General features: G+C 47.1%; 2 protein-coding genes across 3 annotated transcripts; one reads left to right on the top strand and one right to left on the bottom strand.

Annotated features, from left to right (window-relative positions):
* The first annotated feature begins 6764 nt into the window (after positions 1-6764).
* On the top strand, positions 6765-11090 carry LOC125551760 (cytochrome P450 714B2-like). Of its 2 annotated transcripts, XM_048715081.1 has the most exons (5): positions 6771-7255; positions 9203-9429; positions 9688-9935; positions 10026-10371; positions 10466-11090. In XM_048715081.1, the coding sequence occupies exons 1-5, from the start codon at positions 6964-6966 to the stop codon at positions 10904-10906; spliced, it is 1554 nt and encodes a 517-aa protein (XP_048571038.1). In that variant the 5' UTR covers positions 6771-6963; the 3' UTR covers positions 10907-11090. The 2 variants fall into 2 exon arrangements, with proteins under 2 accessions (XP_048571037.1, XP_048571038.1); XM_048715080.1 differs by having other exon boundaries at positions 6765-7255; positions 9688-10371.
* Positions 11091-11530: 440 nt separating this feature from the next.
* LOC125551761 (protein transport protein yos1-like) lies at positions 11531-12081 on the bottom strand. Its single transcript, XM_048715082.1, has one exon. It carries the CDS (start codon positions 12077-12079, stop codon positions 11843-11845), a length of 237 nt encoding a protein of 78 aa, XP_048571039.1. The 5' UTR covers positions 12080-12081; the 3' UTR covers positions 11531-11842.
* Between the last annotated feature and the right edge of the window lie 8301 nt (positions 12082-20382).

Here is a 20382-nt window from a genome sequence, read left to right as displayed (position 1 = left end):
TTTCATTCTTTAAAAAAATTGTATGTTTTACCCACAACTAAACAGAAACAAAAAGGAAAAATAAAATCTACTTAGTGAAGAAAGCAAACAAGCACACACGAGAATATCAACCCCACACTATTGCTCCCTGGCAACGGCGCTAGAAAAGAGCTTGATAATCTCCAAGTGCAGGGAATCATCATAGCAATTCCCAATGGTGGAAGTGATAAGTATGGAGTGTCAAACCCACGAGGAGCTAAAGGTAAGATCAATATTCTCTCAAGCCCTATCTGCCACTGATACGACTCTACGTACACCGAACGTTTGCTTCCAACCAGAAATAAGAAATAAAACTACGTTGTGTGTATGAAGAGGATAACTTTGCATGGTATCGGAGAGATAAAATATAAAAGTAGATGTTGTTATCATAAAGTTAGAATATATTACTAAATATTATAAATAGCGAGTGTGGAATAATGGTGGATCGGTGTGCGGAATTGTCTTAGGCAATTGTTAACAAGACCGGTAGTCATCATTGCAATTTCATATGAGGGAGAGGCATAAGCTAACATACTTTATCTTCTTGGATCATATCCACTTATGATTAGAACTCTAGCAAGCATCCGCAACTACTAAAGATCATTAAGGTAAAACCCAACCATAGCATTAAAGCATCAAGTCCCATTTATCCCATAGCAACAACCCCCTTACTCGGGTTTATGCTTCTATCACTCAAGCAACCCACTATAAGCGAATCATGAACGTATTGCAACACTCTACAGCGGGAATCCCTCACGCTTGCGCGACACGGAGGGCAAAATAGGACAGCACCAAAATAAAATATACAACTCGTACCAATCTAGATCATCAATCAACCCAAAGACAAAGGATATCTACTCAAAACATCATAGGATGGCAACACATCATTGGATCATAATATGTGGCATAAAGCACCATGTTAAAGTAGGGATTAGAACGGGATGCGGGAGAGTGGACCGCATAAAAGAGATGAGGATGGTGATGATGATGGTGATGTTGATGAAGACGATCACCGCGGCGATGGTACTCGGTGCCACCGGGAGAGAGGTGGAGATGTTCTCCCCCTTGTGCTTCCTCCTCCACGGCCTCCCCCTGGATGGGAAGAGGTTCCCCCTCTGGTCCTTGGCCTTCATGGTGATGATGGCCCCTCCGGGATCCTCCTCCATGCCCTCCGGTGATGATGGCCCCCTCCGGCAGGGTGCCAGAGAGGGCCTACATTGATTTCTCGTGGCTATAGAGGCTTGCGGCGGCGGAACTTCCGATCTAGGTTATTTTCCAGAGGTTTGGGCATTTATAGGAGAGATTGGTGTCGAGAACAAGTCAGGGGGCCCCACAGGAAGTCCACGAGGCACAGGGGCGTGCCCAGGGGGTGGGAGCGCCCCCCCCTCATGGGGCCCATGGGACTCCCCTTCGGTAGATTTTTGTTCTAGTATTTTTTATATTTTCCTGAAAAATTCTCCGTTGATTTTCATCGCATTCCGAGAACTTTTATTTCTGCACAAAAACAACACCATGATAGTTGTGCTGAAAACAGCGTCAGTCCGGGCTAGTTCTAATCAAATCATATCAAAATCATATAAAACTATTGTAAACTTGGCATGAATACTTCATAAATTATAGATACATTGGAGACGTATCACCGGTAATGAGATTAAACTAGGTATGGAGATACTTACGATCGAACCTCGGGCAAGTGACATATCGCCGGACAAAGGGAATTGCATACAGGGTTAGCTAAATCCTTGACATTGTGGTTCAACTGATAAAGATCTTCGTGAAATATGTAGGAACCAATATGGGCATCCACGCCCGCTATTGGTTATTGAGAGGAGTCTCGGTCATGTCTACATGATTCCCGAACCCGTAGGGTCGCAAGCTTAACATTTGGTAGTGCTAGGGTAGTATTGAGATATTCAAATGGTGAAGTCCGAAAGTAGTTCAGAGTCCCGGATGGGATCCGGGACATCACGAGGAGCTCCGGAATGGTCCGGAGGTTAAGATTTATATATGGGAAGTCATATTCCGGGTTCCGAAAAATGTTTGGGATTTTTCGGTATTGTAACAGGAAGGCTCTAGAAGGTTCCGAAGTGGGGCCCACCTGCATGGGGGCCACATGAACGTGGGTAGTGGGTCAAGGCCCCACACCCCTAGTCTAGGCACACCAAGACCCCCCTTTACAAGGAATAGGATCATATCCCGAAGGGATTAGATCAAGATCCCTAAAAAAGGGGATAGCGATCGGTGGGGAAAGGAAAGGAGGGATTTCCTTCCCCTCCCCCCCCCACTGGCCGACGAACCTAGGGGCTTGGAGGGCAAGCCACCAGCCCCCTCCGCCCATGTATATAGTGGGGAGGCCATGGGGAGCTGGACCCTTCCACCCTTGCCCCATCTCACTCCCGTTACTCCTCGTCCACGTTCCGTCAGCGCTTGGTGAACCCCTGTCGGCGTTCTGCTGCCACCAGCACCACCACGCCGTTGTGTTGGTTCAGATGTCATCTACCTCCTCTCCCTCGCTTAATGGGTCAAGAAGGATAGGACGTTGTTGAGCCGTACGTGTGCTGAACTCGGAGGTGTCGTCCGTTCAGCGCTAGATCGTATTGGATCGCGATGAGTACGACTACATCAACTGCGTTGCATACGCTAAGCTTGCGGTCTACGAGAGTACGTAGAAACACTCCCCTCTCGTTGCGTTGCAGCTTCTAGATTAGATCTTGTGTGTTTTTTTAATTATTTTCATGCTTTGTTCCCTATCACGCCCCGGCGCCCAAGTGACGCGGGCAGAGCCGCAGGCCGTCGATGCCACACACAGGAAGCAACAGGGGTGCCTGCCAGGCCCATGCAGGACTAGATCGAGCTTGCCTCGCCGCCGCTGCCATTCGCCTGTCACCGTTGCGCCTCTGGCCGCCACCATGCACCACCGCAGCAGAAGGAGTGGGAACGGGCGTCACCGCCGCCACTCCCAGCCATGACCAGCAGGAGCCCTGTCGCCGCCACAACATGCGGGCTTTGCCCGGCGGCTGTGGAGGGAGGGGAGAGGGCCTCGAACGCCGACAGGGGAAGCCCCGGTGCGGCGGGGCACCGCCGCACGGGGGGTCAAAGAAGGGTTAGGTCGGGGCTGATCTAGATATAATATGATATGTGTTTAGGCATTGTTTTCTATTTTTGTGGGTTGTGGCACTTTGTTTTATGGTTTGCTTTTGCTTTTGCATCTGAGTTAAGTTTCATACTTTATTGCTGCACTACTTAATAAAATGTATGTGTGCGTCGTTTGATGCAGAGGTTGGGGCTAATGCTTCTTTTCAAAAAAAAAATCATATCAAGATCGTCGTTTTGTTTCCAATGGTGTCACCAAGCTAGGTATATACGATCTTTAACCCACCTACTCCCTCCTTCCATCTATATAGGGCCTAATGCGTTTTTCAAGGCTAACTTTGACCAAATGTTAGAGCAATAACATATGACATGCAACTTACACAAAGCACATCATCAAATTCGTATGTGAAAGGAGCTTTCAATGATATAATTTTCACATTATGCATGTCATGTAGTATTAATTTTATCAATAGTCAAAGGCGGTTTCGAAAAATGCATTAGACACTATATAGATGGAAGGAGGGAGTACCACGTTTGGAAACTAGATGCCGACTAGATATATATTCAGTGAATCATTTTACATGGGTACCGGTGGACAAAGTTGGCAAAATGATTGGCCCTAATGCAAGAGGGTCCCTGTGATGGTGAATGTTTGATTTCTCCCCACTCTCATGTAATTTTCCACCATTTATCTTTTCGCCTTTCACGAGATCGTAGAGAAGATCGAATCTAGCTTGCTGGCTGGCAGTATTTATCTCTGTGGGCCGCACATCTCATCTCTTTGACTAACGTCCATACATTTTCGATGCGCTCAAACAAGAAAAACATGGGCTCCTCCTTTCTGCACTCATTGCATAGGAGAACAGTGATTGTTTTGCACACCCAACTAGAACGGCCATTGTTTTTCCTTGTGCGTTCAAAGTAGACACGGACACCATTCTACCGATGTAGGTGATAAATTCTGAATTTCACAAACTTTGTTGTTGAGGCGCATTTGCGTCATAAATGCAGGGCGAAAAATCAGCATTTGAGCTTTGCTAAGAGCATCTACAGTCGGGCTTATCAAATCTGACTCTCTAAACGCGACGCGCTCGGTCAATGTCCGGACATGTCCGTTTTAAGCCCTATTTGTTCGCCCATGCATCTATACTTCTAATTTTCTTCCTTATATGTCTGGTCACTTACATGTGATTGGTGAAGATGAAAAAAAAAAGAAAAAGGAATAAACAAAGAAAAAAGATGGTCTGAGGTGGGCCGCGTCCTACGTGACGGACTGACCGGCGCGTCCGCGAGTCATCTTATTCTCCCTACATTTGTCCTTACTATGAGGGTTCGTGGACGGCCCGGACGTACAGGGATGATATGATGGGTCCGATTGAGTCATTTTTTTTCCTTCTCTCTCCTGTCCAGTCACTAACAGATCGCATCCGCGAACATTTGAGGAGGATTTGAAAATGCCGGCGGTAAATGCTCTAAGGACAACGCCAACACACCGACGCAAATGGATGCGACTTTTGTTCATTTTTATCCATTTGGGTCGGTCGAGCAGACGGGCATGTCCGCTTTTTCGTTCAGGTCAGTCGGTGCACACAACGGTGGCTTAGCATTGTCTGCGTGGACTCAATTTTTTTTAAACATGCGTATAAACTAAACATAATTACACATTAAAATGGTCAGTCAATCGTCGTCCAAAGTCCACTTCAACATAATTAAACATAAATATTAAAACTAAAAAAAGAAATTGCGACTCCCAGCCGCTCAACACGCCGCCCTAGGCGTAGCCATCATCCGGGCCGGTGAGGTCAAGAAAGTTCGGCGGCGGCCTCGCCCACGGGAAGGCCTGCTGTGACGCCGCCTCCTCCGACTTGTGTTGCACCGATGGATCTGGTGTGCGGCACGCACGCTCCTTCTCCACACACTCCCGACGTTCCTCCTCCTCCTAGTGTGCCCAGCGCTGTCGGCGCTCCTCCTCGCGGTCCATTTGCATGCACAACGCTTGCTGTTTTCCCACTCCTCCGCCAGTGCGCAGGCCTTCCATTGCTGGAGGTACATCGCCTCCTACTCCGGCATCACGCCTAGCCACAGGGCGGCGCGCCCACCCACTCGCGAACGTACCCCGGCCAGTGGTACTGCTCGTCGAGGGTGGTGGTGGTGGTGGCGTTGACATGGGCATGGGCTCGAGGAGAGGCGGTGGTGACTGGGGGTAGACGCAGTCCCCCTCCATGCCGAACCAGCACGTGTCCTCCTCGCGCTAGGACTCCTCGAGGGCGCGCTGGAGCACCTCCTTGAGGGCGGCCTAGTATGCCGCCTTCGCCTCCTGGTCCTCCAGCGCCACCACCGGGGACGGTGGAGGGATGTTGTCATCGATCTGGACGAGCTCCGCGTCGAAAAGCGAAGCGAGCCACGCTAGAGCGCTATTCTTCCTTTATGAGTGAGTTTATCCAAAACTACTGATCTAAGGACTCCACGAGCGAACTGAACGAGCGGCGCCGTTGCAGGCAGTGACGTGCTTGGTGGCGAACCAGACTTCCCAGTTGAGGGAGTCTGGTGCGAACGCCGGATTACGGGGCTGCTCCGACGTCAGGAAGGCGCGCCGCTTGCGCACCTCCTCCGAATGCGCGCGAGCTGACATCGGCATCGCCAACACCGGGATGCGATGGGTGTTGAGGTGCCAGCCGTGGGGGAGGTTCATGTCCAGCCATGGCAGCGGGATGCGGTACTCCCAGTGGTACCGCCCGCGGTGCATCATGATGTACAAGCGGTCCCGCAGCCAACGCGCCCTCCCGCCGCTGGCACCAGCGCCCACCTCGCCACCAGTGGGCATGAGGAGGAGCCCTCCTCCACCTTGGCCTTGCTCTTCCCTTTGCCGCCGAAGAATCCCATGGCTCGGGCTAGGGTTTCCTATCGTCGACATGGAGGCGAGTGTGACTAGATTTGCTAGATGTGGACGGGGAAGTGGATCACCCCCCCCCCTCCCCCGGACCGACACACACCCACACACACTTGCTATTTTAAAAAGAAGTGGACTTCCCGACGCTGTGGTTGGGCAGCTGACACGCAAGCCCAAGACAGACACCGAACAAACGCGCGGCGCGTCCGTCTCGTGTCCATGTGGACACAAATAGGACTCAAATTTAAGCCAAAAAATTGTCTAGACGAACAAGGAGCAAACGGGTTTTGGGTTTGCGTCGGTGCATTAGACCGTCGTGCAGACCAAATGCATCGCCGTGTTGGAGTTGCCCTAACGAGGAAAGGGGTGTGCCGTGCAGCAACAAGACCATTCCACCGAGAGGAGAGGAGAGGTGGGTGGAGTCACGCATCAGAATTATTTTTTGCCGACTTTGGTGGATAAGATTGAACGAGACGGCGAGATTTGAGAGCTGCTGTCTCCTAGCTAGCTCAGGTGGTAGCTCAGACTGTTTCATGAAATGAGGCCGCATGCATGCCTGAACAGTGAGTACGAACCTTTTGATTCGTCGCCGCAGATCAAAAGAGATACTGGATCGCCTTCCCTTCCCGCACCAAAAAGAAAGAAGGGGAATATATTATATAGTACTGGTACTAGTACTGTAATAAAAAGAAAAGAAAAGAGAACGCTCGATAGATAGACAGGCAGTACACACTTTGGATATTACCCCAGGGCCCGGCCCACACTCTCACTGCTGGTGATGGATTTCTTTTCGGGGGAGCCATTCTATGCCAAACTTGGCGTTTGGACTCTACCACCTTTCCCCACTTGTTTCCCGTCCCCCGTATAACACAGTACCACCTCTCCACCTCACATAGAGAGAAGTGCATACAGAGATCAAGCAGTTTAGAGAGAGAGAGAGAGAGAGAGAGAGAGAGAGAGAGATGATAGAGGTGGGCATGGCGACGAAGGTGGTGCTAAGCCTATGCTGCGTGGGGGCGTGCTGCCTCGCGCTCTACCTCTACTACACCGTCTGGGTGGTGCCGCAGAGGCTTCTTGCTGGGTTCAGGAGGCAGGGCATCGGCGGCCCGCGCCCGTCTTTCCCTTACGGCAACATCGCCGACATGAGGGAGGCCGTCGCCGCCGCAAAGTCGGCCCCCCGAGCCGGCGGCCGCATCGTCCACGACTACCGCCCAGCCGTGCTGCCCTTCTACGAGAAATGGAGGAAAGAGCATGGTATATTTGTGTCTCCGGCCATCACCTTATATATTTGCTTTATTCATCCTTTGAAGCATCTTCTTCCTGTTGCATACATACATATTTGGCTTACTAATTTCTCAGTCAACTTCTTTTCCCTGAAAAACAAAGCCATCTTCATATTTCTCACCCCTCATGCCCCTCGTTTGGCATCGGTCGGGCACCAAACAGTTTGCAGCGTCGCTCCCAAAGAAGAGAGGGAGCTTAATTATCTAATTGTTTTTTTTTGTTGTTGTTGAGGGAAGGAGCTTAGTACTAAGCACTAACAGAGCCCAAAGATGCCTGATTGTTTATATTAGCACATACATATTTAGCCGAATGATTGATTCATTCTGGTGTTGGACACTAAGCTGGTGTACTCCATATAGTAGCAACAAACATAGGTTGGCCATTTTAAAAATCTGGCATCATCAAGTGCAATCTCTCTCAGGACCCGGCAATGATGAGGTCCCAGCTGAGCAGTAGGAGTATTAAACAAATGGTTTCCTTAAATAAATCAACCTGTCAATCCGTATTTGTGATGTGGATCTTAAGTTAACTCTAGAAGTTGCAACGTTAACAGGTCGACTAAACTTGTGGTGGTCTCGTGCTGCAGAATTTCAGAATTTGGCCTTTCCTGTTGCTGCATGACAATGTTGGATAGCAAAGATGCATACCATATATTAGGTGAGCTGGGCGCCATCAGCTTGCACGATTTAACTGTTCTCTCGAACCCACCCCTACTAAAACTGAATGATGTTGCAGGAGAGGACATGCATGCCCACAAAGAACAACAAACCCAACCCCCCTATACGATAGTACTTTTATTTTGTTTATAAAAGGAAAGAAACAAAGCACGTAACTGTAGAGAGCTGAAATGGGTCAAGGTGATGAACTCCCTGTAGATCCTATCCTATAGTTTTGGCGTGATGCAAACGGCATAGCCGTGAGCTAGCCACGTACAGCATGTGCATCATCCGAGCTCCCTCGAAATGAATCTTGTTCGTCCTTGATGCATGCATGTATAGATAGCGGCTAGTAGCTTGCAAGTAACAATATATATAATTTGATGCACTAAGCAGAAAGACACAATCAAGTCACATGGAAATGGATCGGATTAGAAGGATAATTTCAGATTATCCATGATGATACATACGAGGCAGCCCCGACATATCACGTCAGGTGGGTGGGCACGCAACGCAACATAGAGTAGTACGTACTACGAGACCACCTCTGGCTTCCCAACGCCAGCAACAGCAACGCCATCCATTCCATTCCTCCACCGGTGCGGTGCGGTGTCCGCGCCGGGGTGGATCATGTCATGTGTGGACCGCCAGAGACGATTGGACCGCCGGCACGTCCATGTCGGACTTGGGATTGGGAGCCGGAGCTGGAGCTATCGCCCCCGTGTGCGCCTGCATGCATGCGCGTGGGCTCGCGGCTCATTCGGCCGCCGCCAGCCAGAGCGCGCGAGCTCCCGTCCACCGCTTTGCGGAGGGGCGCGTGATGAGGCGATCGGCGATGGAGACGCCGCTCCCTCAACTTGGCCGCCGGTTGTGTCGTCTGTCCCATTCCGCACGCCTGCGCTTTCACCTTTTCTTATCTTGAGCGCCGGGAGGAGCCGGACTCCTGTTGGATGCCTACCGTCGTGTCGGTTTACGGTCGTTCCGCCGAGGTAATCCAACAGAGCCGTCGATGGTGACCGGCAACCCAATGGCAATGCCAATGCCAAGAACGATTCCTACTCTCTTTTTTTTTATCTTTGATTTGATTGATTGATGAAACGGAATACAACTCATTATTTTCCCAACAATACAGTACATCTTTGATTCTAGATACTACGTGTGATGAACATGTATTATCTACAGTACAGTAATTATTACGTGTGGGAACCGGGCAGGGTTCATTTCATATTCATTCATTAACATGTAGTATGAGTGCATGCAGGTCCAGTGTTCACTTACTCCATGGGGAACGTGGTGTTCCTTCACGTGAGCCGGGCAGACGTGGTCCGGGACATCAACCTCTGCGTCTCGCTGGACCTCGGCAAGAGCTCCTACCTAAAGGCCACGCACGAGCCACTGTTCGGCAGAGGCATCCTCAAGTCCAACGGCGAGGCTTGGGCCCACCAGAGGAAGATCATTGCGCCCGAGTTCTTTCTCGACAAGGTCAAGGTACTCCTACATAATTCTCAGCTCCAGCTAGATAATGCGTCGCGAGTGTTCTCATTTGGACCATGCATGCCCAGCAGCAACACAACATTCTGATCCAGCTAGGTAGTGTCTGATAAGATTCGGAGTAATTAGGACCACTTACAGTATGTAATCCTGCATTATTCTGCGCTGCTGTGGTACAGTACTCTATTTAAGAGCAGCATATATACAGCTAGACTCATTTTGTATCTTCATCTATATATAACCAAACCAAACCAGGGAATGGTGGATCTGATGGTAGATTCTGCGCAAACACTGCTCGAGTCATGGGAAGCGAGGGTCGACAAGAGTGGCGGCACCGTAGACATCAAGATTGACGACGACATAAGAGCCTACTCCGCAGATGTCATCTCCAGGACATGCTTCGGAAGCAGCTACGTCAAAGGAAAGAAGATCTTCCTCAAGCTCAGAGAGCTGCAGAAGGCCGTGTCCAAGCCAAATGTGCTAGCTGAAATGACCGGCCTAAGGTTAAAAAAATGTTCATCAAAATGTAGAAACTTTCACAATTCACCATTTTCGTCGGTGAAGGAACATAGACTAAGATCCTCATTCTGCAGGTTCTTTCCTACCAAGAAGAACAGGCAGGCGTGGGGGCTTCACAAGCAGGTGCACAGGCTGATACTGGAGATCGTCAAGGAAAGCGGAGAGGACAAGAATTTACTGCGCGCGATCCTTCACAGCGCAAGCAGCAGCAAGGTGGGGCTCCGCGAGGCAGAGAACTTTATAGTGGACAACTGCAAGAGCATATATTTTGCAGGATACGAGAGCACAGCTGTAACAGCTGCCTGGTGCCTAATGCTCCTTGGCCTGCACCCAGAATGGCAGGACCGGGTCCGCCAAGAGGTCCTGGACGTCTGCGGGGGGCGTCCACTAGACTCCCAATCACTCCAGAAAATGAAGAATGTATGTACATATGAATGTATCCCCAATCTTCACAAAGTGATCATATTATGATGATAGCTAGCTGACTTGAACTCCGATAAAATTGGAAATGCAGCTGACGATGGTGATTCAGGAAACCCTGAGGCTGTACCCAGCAGGCGCCTTTGTGTCAAGGATGGCACTTCAGGAACTGAAGCTGGGGGGCGTGCACATCCCAAAAGGCGTCAACATCTACATCCCTGTCTCCACAATGCACCTTGACCCCAAGCTGTGGGGTCCTGATGCCAAGGAGTTCAACCCGGCACGCTTCTCCGACGCTCGACCCCAGCTGCACTCCTACTTGCCGTTTGGCGCCGGCGCTCGGACCTGCCTCGGCCAAGGGTTCGCCACGGCAGAGCTCAAGATACTCATATCTCTCATCATCTCCAAGTTTGCGCTCAAGCTCTCGCCGCTCTATCACCATTCTCCAGCGCTGAAACTCATAGTGGAGCCCGAGTTCGGCGTCGACCTCGCCTTAACCAAAGTGCAGACTGCTTCTACTACTACTACATACTAAGAGAGGCAACGTCCTGGATATAATAATGTTAGCATCCGTCCTCGCTCATGCAAAGAAATTTGTACGTACGTAGTTTAATCAATGAATGCAGCTTGCTTGCTTGAGAGAATGTACAGATACACACGTTCGAATTTGTTCAGATATGATCGTTCTCGTGGGTATGTTAAGGTTCAGCTTGACTAGAGGAAGGTGCCAGATGAGTAAATGTCCTAATTTTCCATGCAAGAAAACAGTCGCAGCTGTTATGATGCGAATACCCAGATCAAAATACAACACTAATTACAAGACTAGAGAAGTGTAATAAGCATGTGAATAAAGGAACACAAAATCCTGTGTGCAGCAGCATACTTTTGTCTGACAAACAAAACGCAAACCACTGTCCAACTTGCAACACAAAATCTGTGAATGGGTCAATCATCCTTCTCCCATAGCTTGATCATCATCTAAAGTTGAGAAGCTCAGGAAGAGTTCAAATATAAAAGCAGTGCCAGCACAATGTATACAGTACTAAACCAAAAAAAAACCTTCACAGAAACAACCGAAAACAAGAGACTAGGCTCAAAATGATTCCCAAGGAAAAGGATATACTACAATCAACAATTAAGACGGCAAATAAGGCAAAACTACAGAAAACGTTGGTTCTGCCACCAGATAACGTCTTTAACCGAACACAGTACCGATGTTTAAATTAGACCGAACATTTACATGGTGATCATGGTAGCGTAAGTGCATACTCCCACACCAATAGCAACAGATGCATGCATGATTCAGAAGTCATACAGGAGGAAAGATTACCCTCAGAGCAGAGGGATTTACAGCAACAAAGCCAACAGGCCACATTCAAGTCAGCGTGAACATCTTGCAGCAACTTTTGAACATGATTAGCTTTTACATAATGCTGGTACTGAAATCAGTTCAACCCAACAGCAGAGAGCCTCAGCCTGACACCATTTTCACAACAATGATAAGAACATTAAGCGCTATCAAGGGCATCCGCAAAAACTGTGTGGCGTAGATGAGCCCCACGATCTGCCCCTTCAACGACTTTGTTTGCCCATTTCCTGAAACTTCAGACATGCTCCATCCCCTGGGACCAAGAAAGCGGTCTTCATTCAGGATCGCCAAAGAATTTGCAAGAAGCAAAAAACCCTCCAGCAGCATCCACAAGCCCATCTCTGTACATGAATACCACAACTCTGTTAGTTGAAAACTTTGGTACTTATGTGCCACCAGTCACCAGACCATCATAACTGAACCAATAGACAATTCTGTCCACATGGATTCAACATAGCAAAGTAACATCATCTTCTGAAACATAAACATAACTGGACAAGAAAATACACTAACACATACATTATGACTTCCATCAGGCCCAGATGTGGCACTAGAATGTTAATGATATGCCATAAGTTTCTAAAGTAAATTTCAAGGTTCACTGGGAAAGATCCCTCCGTCGCAGGAATGCCCATATGAGCAAACCATCACTAGGAAATAAGGTGAGCAAAACTGAGAAATTCACACTGGGGGTATATGAACAACTAGGGAATTTCTGAAAATCACGCTAATTAACTGGGAACAATCCAGGGACTGCAAACCAGGGTTCCGTACCAGAGGGGCAGGCCTAACATGAAGCACAGGGCCCATTTTTTTCAAAAATAAACTGCTATTTGTAGTATCACTTCAGGGTAACTGAGATTGGTAACAATGAAGAAATATATGGTAGGACTCAATTGTTCACAGCATACAAAAAGGCTAGAGCAGACCGAATTACAATCCAGGCAAACTAGGGGTTCTCTTACCGGCAAAAGGAATCAAAATCAGATGGATGTTTGACTGGTGGTGGGGGTTTGAAGTTCCAAAAACAGGCTTATGGATTACGATGGGAATAAACTAAGGTAGCGAGAAGCCCTGACAAACTGTTTATTTTTTTCTGTTCGTTTCGGCTTATCGAATTCAAGCTTACTATCAGTCTTGAGTGTGCAAAGTGGTTAATACCCTAGACTTTGATGGTTGTTTTTTATTTATATCATGGCCATATAGGCACACAAAACAGCAACCAAACCAGCAGCTTGCACTATCAGCGTATCTCGGGTCTTGCCGTTGTCATTCATCTATATAAACTCAGCACAGATTTATAAGGCATGGGCACTGATAATATTGACATCATTTGCATCATCAAAACAAAATAAAATATATGCACACATTATTCAGGAGGTTAACATATTGAATTGTTGTGATTGCATAACAATTTTTACTACCTACTGATTTCTTCTAATTTCCACAAGTTAGCAAACTCTTGGGACAGATCACACAGATCCATGGCAATCAAAACAATTACTAGCCCAATTGTTCACATAGATGCATGCTAATCACACAGATCCATAGGAGGAGAAGGAGATTCGGGACAGAGCATGTGCATCGCGGCTGTGGGCATGCGTGTGCGTGCGGGACAGGGGTGAACGCGCGTGCTCGCGCATGGGTGCGTGTGGGTGCTCGCGCCTGTACAGGAGCGAGGGGAGCATCTCCCATGGCCACGGCGGCCATGGCAGGGAGCTCGGCTCCGAGCAAAACGCGCGCAGGAACGGCAGCACCCCGCCTAGCCGCCTGCTCACATCCGCATCGGCAGAAGCAGCAGCGCAAGGGGCAGAGAGAGATGAGGGATCCGAGAGGTATGGGGACAGATGGAAGAGGGATGGGAGGAGGAGAGTTCAACCTCTGCGCGGTGAGGATGCGCACCGGCGACGTGCTTGGGAGGCGACGGGGCGGCGAGATCCGTCCGCAGGAGAGAGGAGAGGAGTGAGGAGAGCGACGCGAATGCGGGTGTGAATCGACAGGGGGAGAAACCCTAGTCCTCTTGCTCGCGTGGCTGCAGGGACGAGGATCCTCTACCGTGCCCACTCTGCCGTGCCTTCTTACCCAGCGTACACATTGGTATTGGGCCTATGGGTCAGAAATTAGAACTAACCAGCCCAGCCGTTCATCTATGCACAGATTAACTAGAGCAATTACCTACTTATTGGTTCCTCAAACATGTCGGCGGAAGAAGGCTCCTGGAAAACCTTATGGAAGACGCCTATCCCTTCCAAGATAAGAATGTTTCTATGGCGCCTGTCGAAGCATTCACTTTCAACAGAAGATGTGCGCTCCTATAGGAAAATGACGGAAACTACGTGATGTGGACTATGCGGGGCAGAGGACTCGTGGAGGCATTCGCTTATCAATTGCACTGTCGCGAGATGCACATGGGCACTGGTGGACGAGGAGTTAGCGCAGCACCTGATAAGCACAACGGAACCGAACTCAAAGCAATGGCTTTTCACACTCATGGAAACCCTGCAGCACCACCAGTTCGTGCTCATCGCTGTAACGTTATGGGCAATATGGTCCTCTAGGCGCAAAGCAATACATGAGGGCATTTTTCATTCACCACAAGCGACTCATTTGTTTATCAAAAGATTTATATCTGAGCTTGACATGTCCAACAAAAGTCGCCCAGCAGCGCATGCACCTTCTGCAAGAGGGCCAAGACGATCACCAAGAATACCGCCACCGGGTTTTGCAAAGATCCATGTGGACGCGGGAGTTTGTTCGGGTAGAAGAGGAACAGCGGCGGCAGTCTGCAGGGATAGCCAAGGGAATTTCTTAGCAAGTTCATCATTGGTGATCCAAGGTCTTGATGATCCAGCCACCCTTGAAGCGATCGCATGTCGTGAGGCACTGGCGTTAGCTGAGGACTTGCATCTACAGAGCTTCATTGTGGCATCGGACTTAAGACAGGTTATCTCAGATATCAACAAGAATGCTCGGGGGAGATATGGTGCAATCATTAGCGAGATTCGCCTTCAGGCAGAACAATTTCAATGTCTTTTTACTTTTGAGCGTAGGGAAGTGAATGTAGAAGCTCATAGTTTAGCTAAATTTTCTTTGTCTCTAGATCCGGGACGCCATTTCTGGTTTGGCCAATCCCATGATCTAAACCGTATCCCACATGTTGTGGATTTTGATGAATAAAGACTAGTTCTACCCCTCAAAAAAAATTACCTACTTATTATTGTAAAAAAGTTAACTTTTAATTAGCAATACACATGAGCAACATTCTTTAATGAAAATGAACTCTTATTAGAAAAATGGTTTTGCTAAATCTCAGTCATATTCTACGCGGAGCGATTTTTAATATTTATGCCGTTATGAGCACCTATGAGAGGCACGTGAACACATTTACGCCCGCCCGACTGACATGCAACTGTAATTACGTGCGATCCATGAACATGTAAATGCGGCCGCATGAATCCCCGGATATGGATTTTGGTCAACAGGATATTCGACGGATATGGTAGCGGATACGGTATCGATAATATCCGACGGATGTGGATTATCCGGGCTTTTTGCGAATTATCTGAAGTTATCAAATAGGATTATCTAATAGATTTAGCCCAAACAACAAGTAGCGGTCTATTTTTTGGTAGGCCACTCCGCGAGCAAGGAGCGTCGCGAGGAGAAACAAAAAGGCACAAAAAATAAAAATAAAAGGACCGATCCAACTGACAAAACAATAATAAGTAATAAAAATTAGGAAAAGGAAAATATAAAATACAAATTCCGCTCCGTGTAATATATGACTGAGATACAAAATCCGTGTTTTTAGATAATAATATTTTTTGGGGAAAATAATAATAGTTAATTACTTTTTTCAGAAAAGTAATAGTTAATTAGTTAATGTGCAGGGGTGTGATGCATCCATTTTTTTTTAGCGGTGTGTGATGTATCAGGTTTGCTAGGCTGGTTAGATTCTGGCCTATATCTTCTCTTTTTTGGGATATTCTGGCCCATACCAGTGCGTACCCCTGGGTAGGAAGAAGGCACGGCAGAGTACCATACCGCTGGGCACGGTAGAGGAGCCGGATCCTGACTGCAGGCGTTTTCTTACACAACCTTACAAACTTTATTATCGTTTACAGAGAAGATCTTTCGTTGGCCTAACTAAAACATGACGAACAGCTCCTAATAAAAATCGTGTTTTATGAGATTGTGAGTCTCTACGTTCGAGATTTTAAATTCATGACTAAAGATGCTGAAAGCAAAATCTAATGATGTAACTTTGATTTCTATGATAACAGCTCCATACGTAACTGAGCTCCTGTTCTTAATTTCCTCCACAATCAACTTGCAGTCCGAAGAGACGAAGATATGATGGACATAAAGGTCATGTGTAAGAGCTAATGCCTCCCTGATGGCTAGAACCTCAAGTATAGAAGGATCAACCATGTGTGGAAAGATCTCACAATAAAAAAATGTGTGGAAAGAACAACATAGACGCGCCCATGAACGTTCCCCCTAGTCTCGGCATATTGCATCGACCGCGCCGAAAACTCCATGTCTTGATATCGCTGCATCAACATTAATTTTCACATGATTTGCCGACAGAGGGATCCGCTGGCTCGGACTTGGTACTCGAGCTCACCGTGTGCTTATGTGGAAATTCAATATTTGACAAGAAAGACATAACAAAACCGTGGGTAGTTAACGGGCTTTGAAATATGTCCTCATGAATCCTTCATTCGGGAGCTCCGTATCACCCATAATGCGAAGATCAATTGTGTAAACTACTCCTTCAACAATGTGTCATTTCTAGCAAATAGCCACTCCTTTGCATTGGGTTTGGTGTTTTTGGCACATATGTTCGACCATTTGCTCATCTGAGAGGGCCCGAACACTTCTCGACATGCTACACTCAAGTAAAATGTGCCTCGAGCTGTCCGCTTCTCCACACAACGCACATACACGTGAAGTAGCCATGTTGCGATGATCAAGCAAGTCGTCGGCCGGGAGAGACTGTCGGGCCAATCTCCAAGAAAATACTTCTAGTTTAGAAGGAACACATGTCCTCCAAATTGGCACCCAGTCGTTCGAGTTTTGCTACCTGTTGGAGATGCCATGATGTGCCTCCAGCATTGTTCACATAGGTTTTGTAAGTGCATCTAGTGCCCCTTAGTGATTTTGGTGTATTGAAGACTTATAGGTTAAGGGACTAATGCGTTTATGAGTATACACAGGTCTATAAGTCTATGAGGAGTTTGATATTTACGATGAAAGTCGATCCCTAAAAATGAATGTCTTCAGGTGAAGACTTTGGTTTTCTTGAAGACTTTGAAAATGAAGAAATTGGTGTGATTGTGAAGACTTGATATTCACGCGAGGATTATGAAGCGTGAAGACTTTTATTTTCGTAGTTTCATTTTCTCTTTCTTAAGTCATAGGAAACACCGTACTGTTAAAGGGGGTCGAGGTAAAACTAAGAAAAAGTTTCCAAGTGATGCTCATTTCAAAATCCTACACCTACCCAATCCTTTCGAGTGAAGCCATTAGAAATCTCATACAGTTCAGTCAATTTCTTCAGTGACAAAGACGAAGATCTTTTATTCTCTGAGGAATTTGTTCTGACCGAGGAGTTAGGAATTCGCCAATGCGGATTGCCTACAAGTGAGGAACATGATAGCCCTGAGGAATTCGATACTCAAATATCCGACCGTTGCTGTGCTATGCGCCAGCTTTCCCAAAATATCTATCCACCTAACGGTCATATCATTGAAGGGCATTTATGTCTTATCATGTCGGGCTGCTCCCTAGGCTATAAATAGCTGCCCCCTACAACCACTAGTTGGTTGGCTGCTCCGCGAGAAACTGACACTTGTCATTGAGAGCATCCCATCCTTTGAGGACTTTGAGCGAAAATCATCAAGTGAGGAAAAACCCAAACCCAAACCCCTACAAACCCAAAGTGATTGAGCATCACTGAAGAGATTGTTCCTGTGTGAAACCGACACTTGTTACTTTTGCGGATTGTGCATCCTCCAGACGGTTAGGCGTCATGGTCTAGAGCATCCAAGAGGAAATTGTGGATCGCCGAGTGACCGAGTTTGTGAAGGTTTGGAAGTCACCTGAAGACTTACCACGAGTGATTGGGCGAGATTTGTGTGACCTTAGCTCAAGGAGAATATGGTGAGGACTGTGTGTTCAGGACTATGTGTCTTCAGGTTTAAATACCTAGCTGCTCCAACCAAACGTATGTAACACCCACGATGCGACTATATCTCCCACGTGTCGGAGCACGACTTAGAGGCATAACCGCATAGTAGGCATGTCGCAAGAGGGGTAATCTTTACACATCCCATGTACTGAATAAGAAAGAGATAAAGAGTTGGCTTACAATCGCCACTTCACACAATACATAAATATAGCATTACATCATCCAGAATACAATCAAGGTCCGACTACAGAACCAAAATAAAGACAACCCCAAATGCAAAAGATCCCCGATCGCCCCAACTGGGCTCCACTACTGATCGTCTGGAAAGGAAACATAGTAACATCCTGAATCCTCGTCGAACTCCCACTTGAGTTCGGTCGCATTCCCTGCACTGGCATCGTCGGCACCTGCATCTGGTTTTGGAAGTAATCTGTGAGTCACGGGGACTCAGCAATCTCACACCCTCGCGATCAAGACTATTTAAGCTTATGGGTAGGAAAGGCAGTGAGGTGGAGCTGCAGCAAGCACTAGCATATATGGAGGCTAACTTACACAAAAGAGAGCGAGAAGAGAAGCAAGGCACGGTCATGAAACTATAATGACCAAGAAGTGATCCTGAAACTACTTACATTCAAGCATAACACGAGACCGTGTTCTCTTCCCGTACTTCGCCGAAAAGAGACCATCACGGCTACACACACTGTTGATTTATTTTAATTAAGTTAAGTGTCAGGTTTTCTACACCCGAATATTAACAAATTCCCATCTGCCCATAACCGTGGGCACGGCTTTCGAAAGTTCAAATCCATGCAGGGGTGTCCCAATTTAGCCCATCACAAGCTCTCACGGTCAACGAAGGATATTCCTTCTCCCAGGAAGACCCGATCAGACTCGGAATCCCGGCTACAAGACATCCAACTTGGACCTCATCTGTTGAAAATTATGGGAGTCTCATTATCAGCAACCTAGAAAATATTGGACAGAGCAAGACGATATTACTAGTTTCCATACATAACCATACTTACAGATAAATGGTCGAGGAAGATGTTGAACTGGGTTTCGTCTTTGTCATTCCTGTACTGAATCCATGCTGGGAGGATACGTACATGACACCTAACAGCAACCGCTGCCTCTGATACTAACTTGGCTGACTCTGTAGTATCATGTGGCCTTTTTAAACCTGCCTCAAAACGGATCTCCATTCTTCCTCCTCTAGATTTAGTTAACCTATCGAGCATTATCCCTAATGTTTGTTTCCTCTTGCGCCTAGGTGCTAGTCCAACAACAAACATAGGAAGTGTTAGTGTACATCAAACTGTGAGACTACATATAAAGAAGCATGCAACTGTAACTTGACTCCAGTAACTACCTTCTTGCTGTTGAAGCTCACAAGGTTCATCTGATATTGCCAACTCATCTTGTGTCAAGAGTGCTTGGGAAGTAGTGTCAGGTGGCAAGGGAGCTTGGGAACGTGCTGCTAGCTCAGTTGACGCACGAGTACGTCGTGCGGCTGGTAGTACTGTGGTAGGTGTTGCAAGAACTAGGGCTGTCTCTGCTTGTTTGGTGGCAGCTATTTGTTTCTGTTTGTCTTTTTTTGCAACTCATGTAGCATGGGATGCCATGTTTGTAGAATTTTCTGCTGGACTTTGACCTTCTATTGCACCATCAGTACCAGCAGAATCTGCAGGATTCATCCGCTTCTCATTCCCTGCCATTCTGTGTTTCTTCCTCTTTCTCTGTGCCATGTTAAGTCAAGCCGACAAGAAAAACGAATAACAATTTAGTTCTTCAGAACAAATTGATGCATGATGCAGACGAACTAAACTTTGATGTTAGACAACCACATGATAGGAGGATGTAATATGTATGAAAAACAGGACGGAAGAGATAACCAGAACTATGATGTGTAAACTAAGAAGACATTTCACCAAATTAGAAGCAATGCAATGGAAGGTAGAAACCATATGAAAGATGCTACAAATATCGCTCTGCCAAGTTAACAGTGTCTCATCATAAATGGCGTTTAAACAAATGTGAAGCAGTACAAGAAATAAATCATATGCAAGATGCAAACAACATCACACTACCATGTTAGAGGTCTCTCGTCATTAGTGCCATTGCATATTCACAGCATTGCATATTCACAGCTTATGATGTGTAAACTAAGGAGAAGGCATTTCAACAAATTAGAAGCAATGAAAGCTAGACACCATATGAAAGATGCAACGAATATCACTCTACCAAGTTAAAACTGTCTCGTCATAAGTGCCATTTCAACAAATTAGTAATACAAGCTAGAAAAGAATGTGAGATGTAACCTATATCACACTCCGAAGTCGAACATGTCTTATGATAAGTGATTGTTGCAGGTTACACAACAGTAGTAATTTGATGTAAGAACATGGTGTGATAGACAGATATTGTATGTTCTAGAAACAGGAATACGTGT

Source organism: Triticum urartu, chromosome 4, assembly GCF_003073215.2.
Source record: "Triticum urartu cultivar G1812 chromosome 4, Tu2.1, whole genome shotgun sequence".
NCBI classification, from domain to species: domain Eukaryota; kingdom Viridiplantae; phylum Streptophyta; class Magnoliopsida; order Poales; family Poaceae; genus Triticum; species Triticum urartu.
This window is presented reverse-complemented; position numbering and strand designations above follow the sequence as displayed.

Bases quoted from the DNA above. Each gene is read 5' to 3' on its own strand.
- LOC125551760 (XM_048715080.1), top strand. From the start codon at position 6,964: ATGATAGAGGTGGGCATGGCGACGAAGGTGGTGCTAAGCCTATGCTGC. The intron at 7,256-9,202 runs GTATATTTGTGT...GAGTGCATGCAG, and splicing joins GAAATGGAGGAAAGAGCATG to GTCCAGTGTTCACTTACTCC. The intron at 9,430-9,687 runs GTACTCCTACAT...AAACCAAACCAG, and splicing joins TCTTTCTCGACAAGGTCAAG to GGAATGGTGGATCTGATGGT.
- LOC125551761 (XM_048715082.1), bottom strand. From the start codon at position 12,079: ATGGGCTTGTGGATGCTGCTGGAGGGTTTTTTGCTTCTTGCAAATTCT.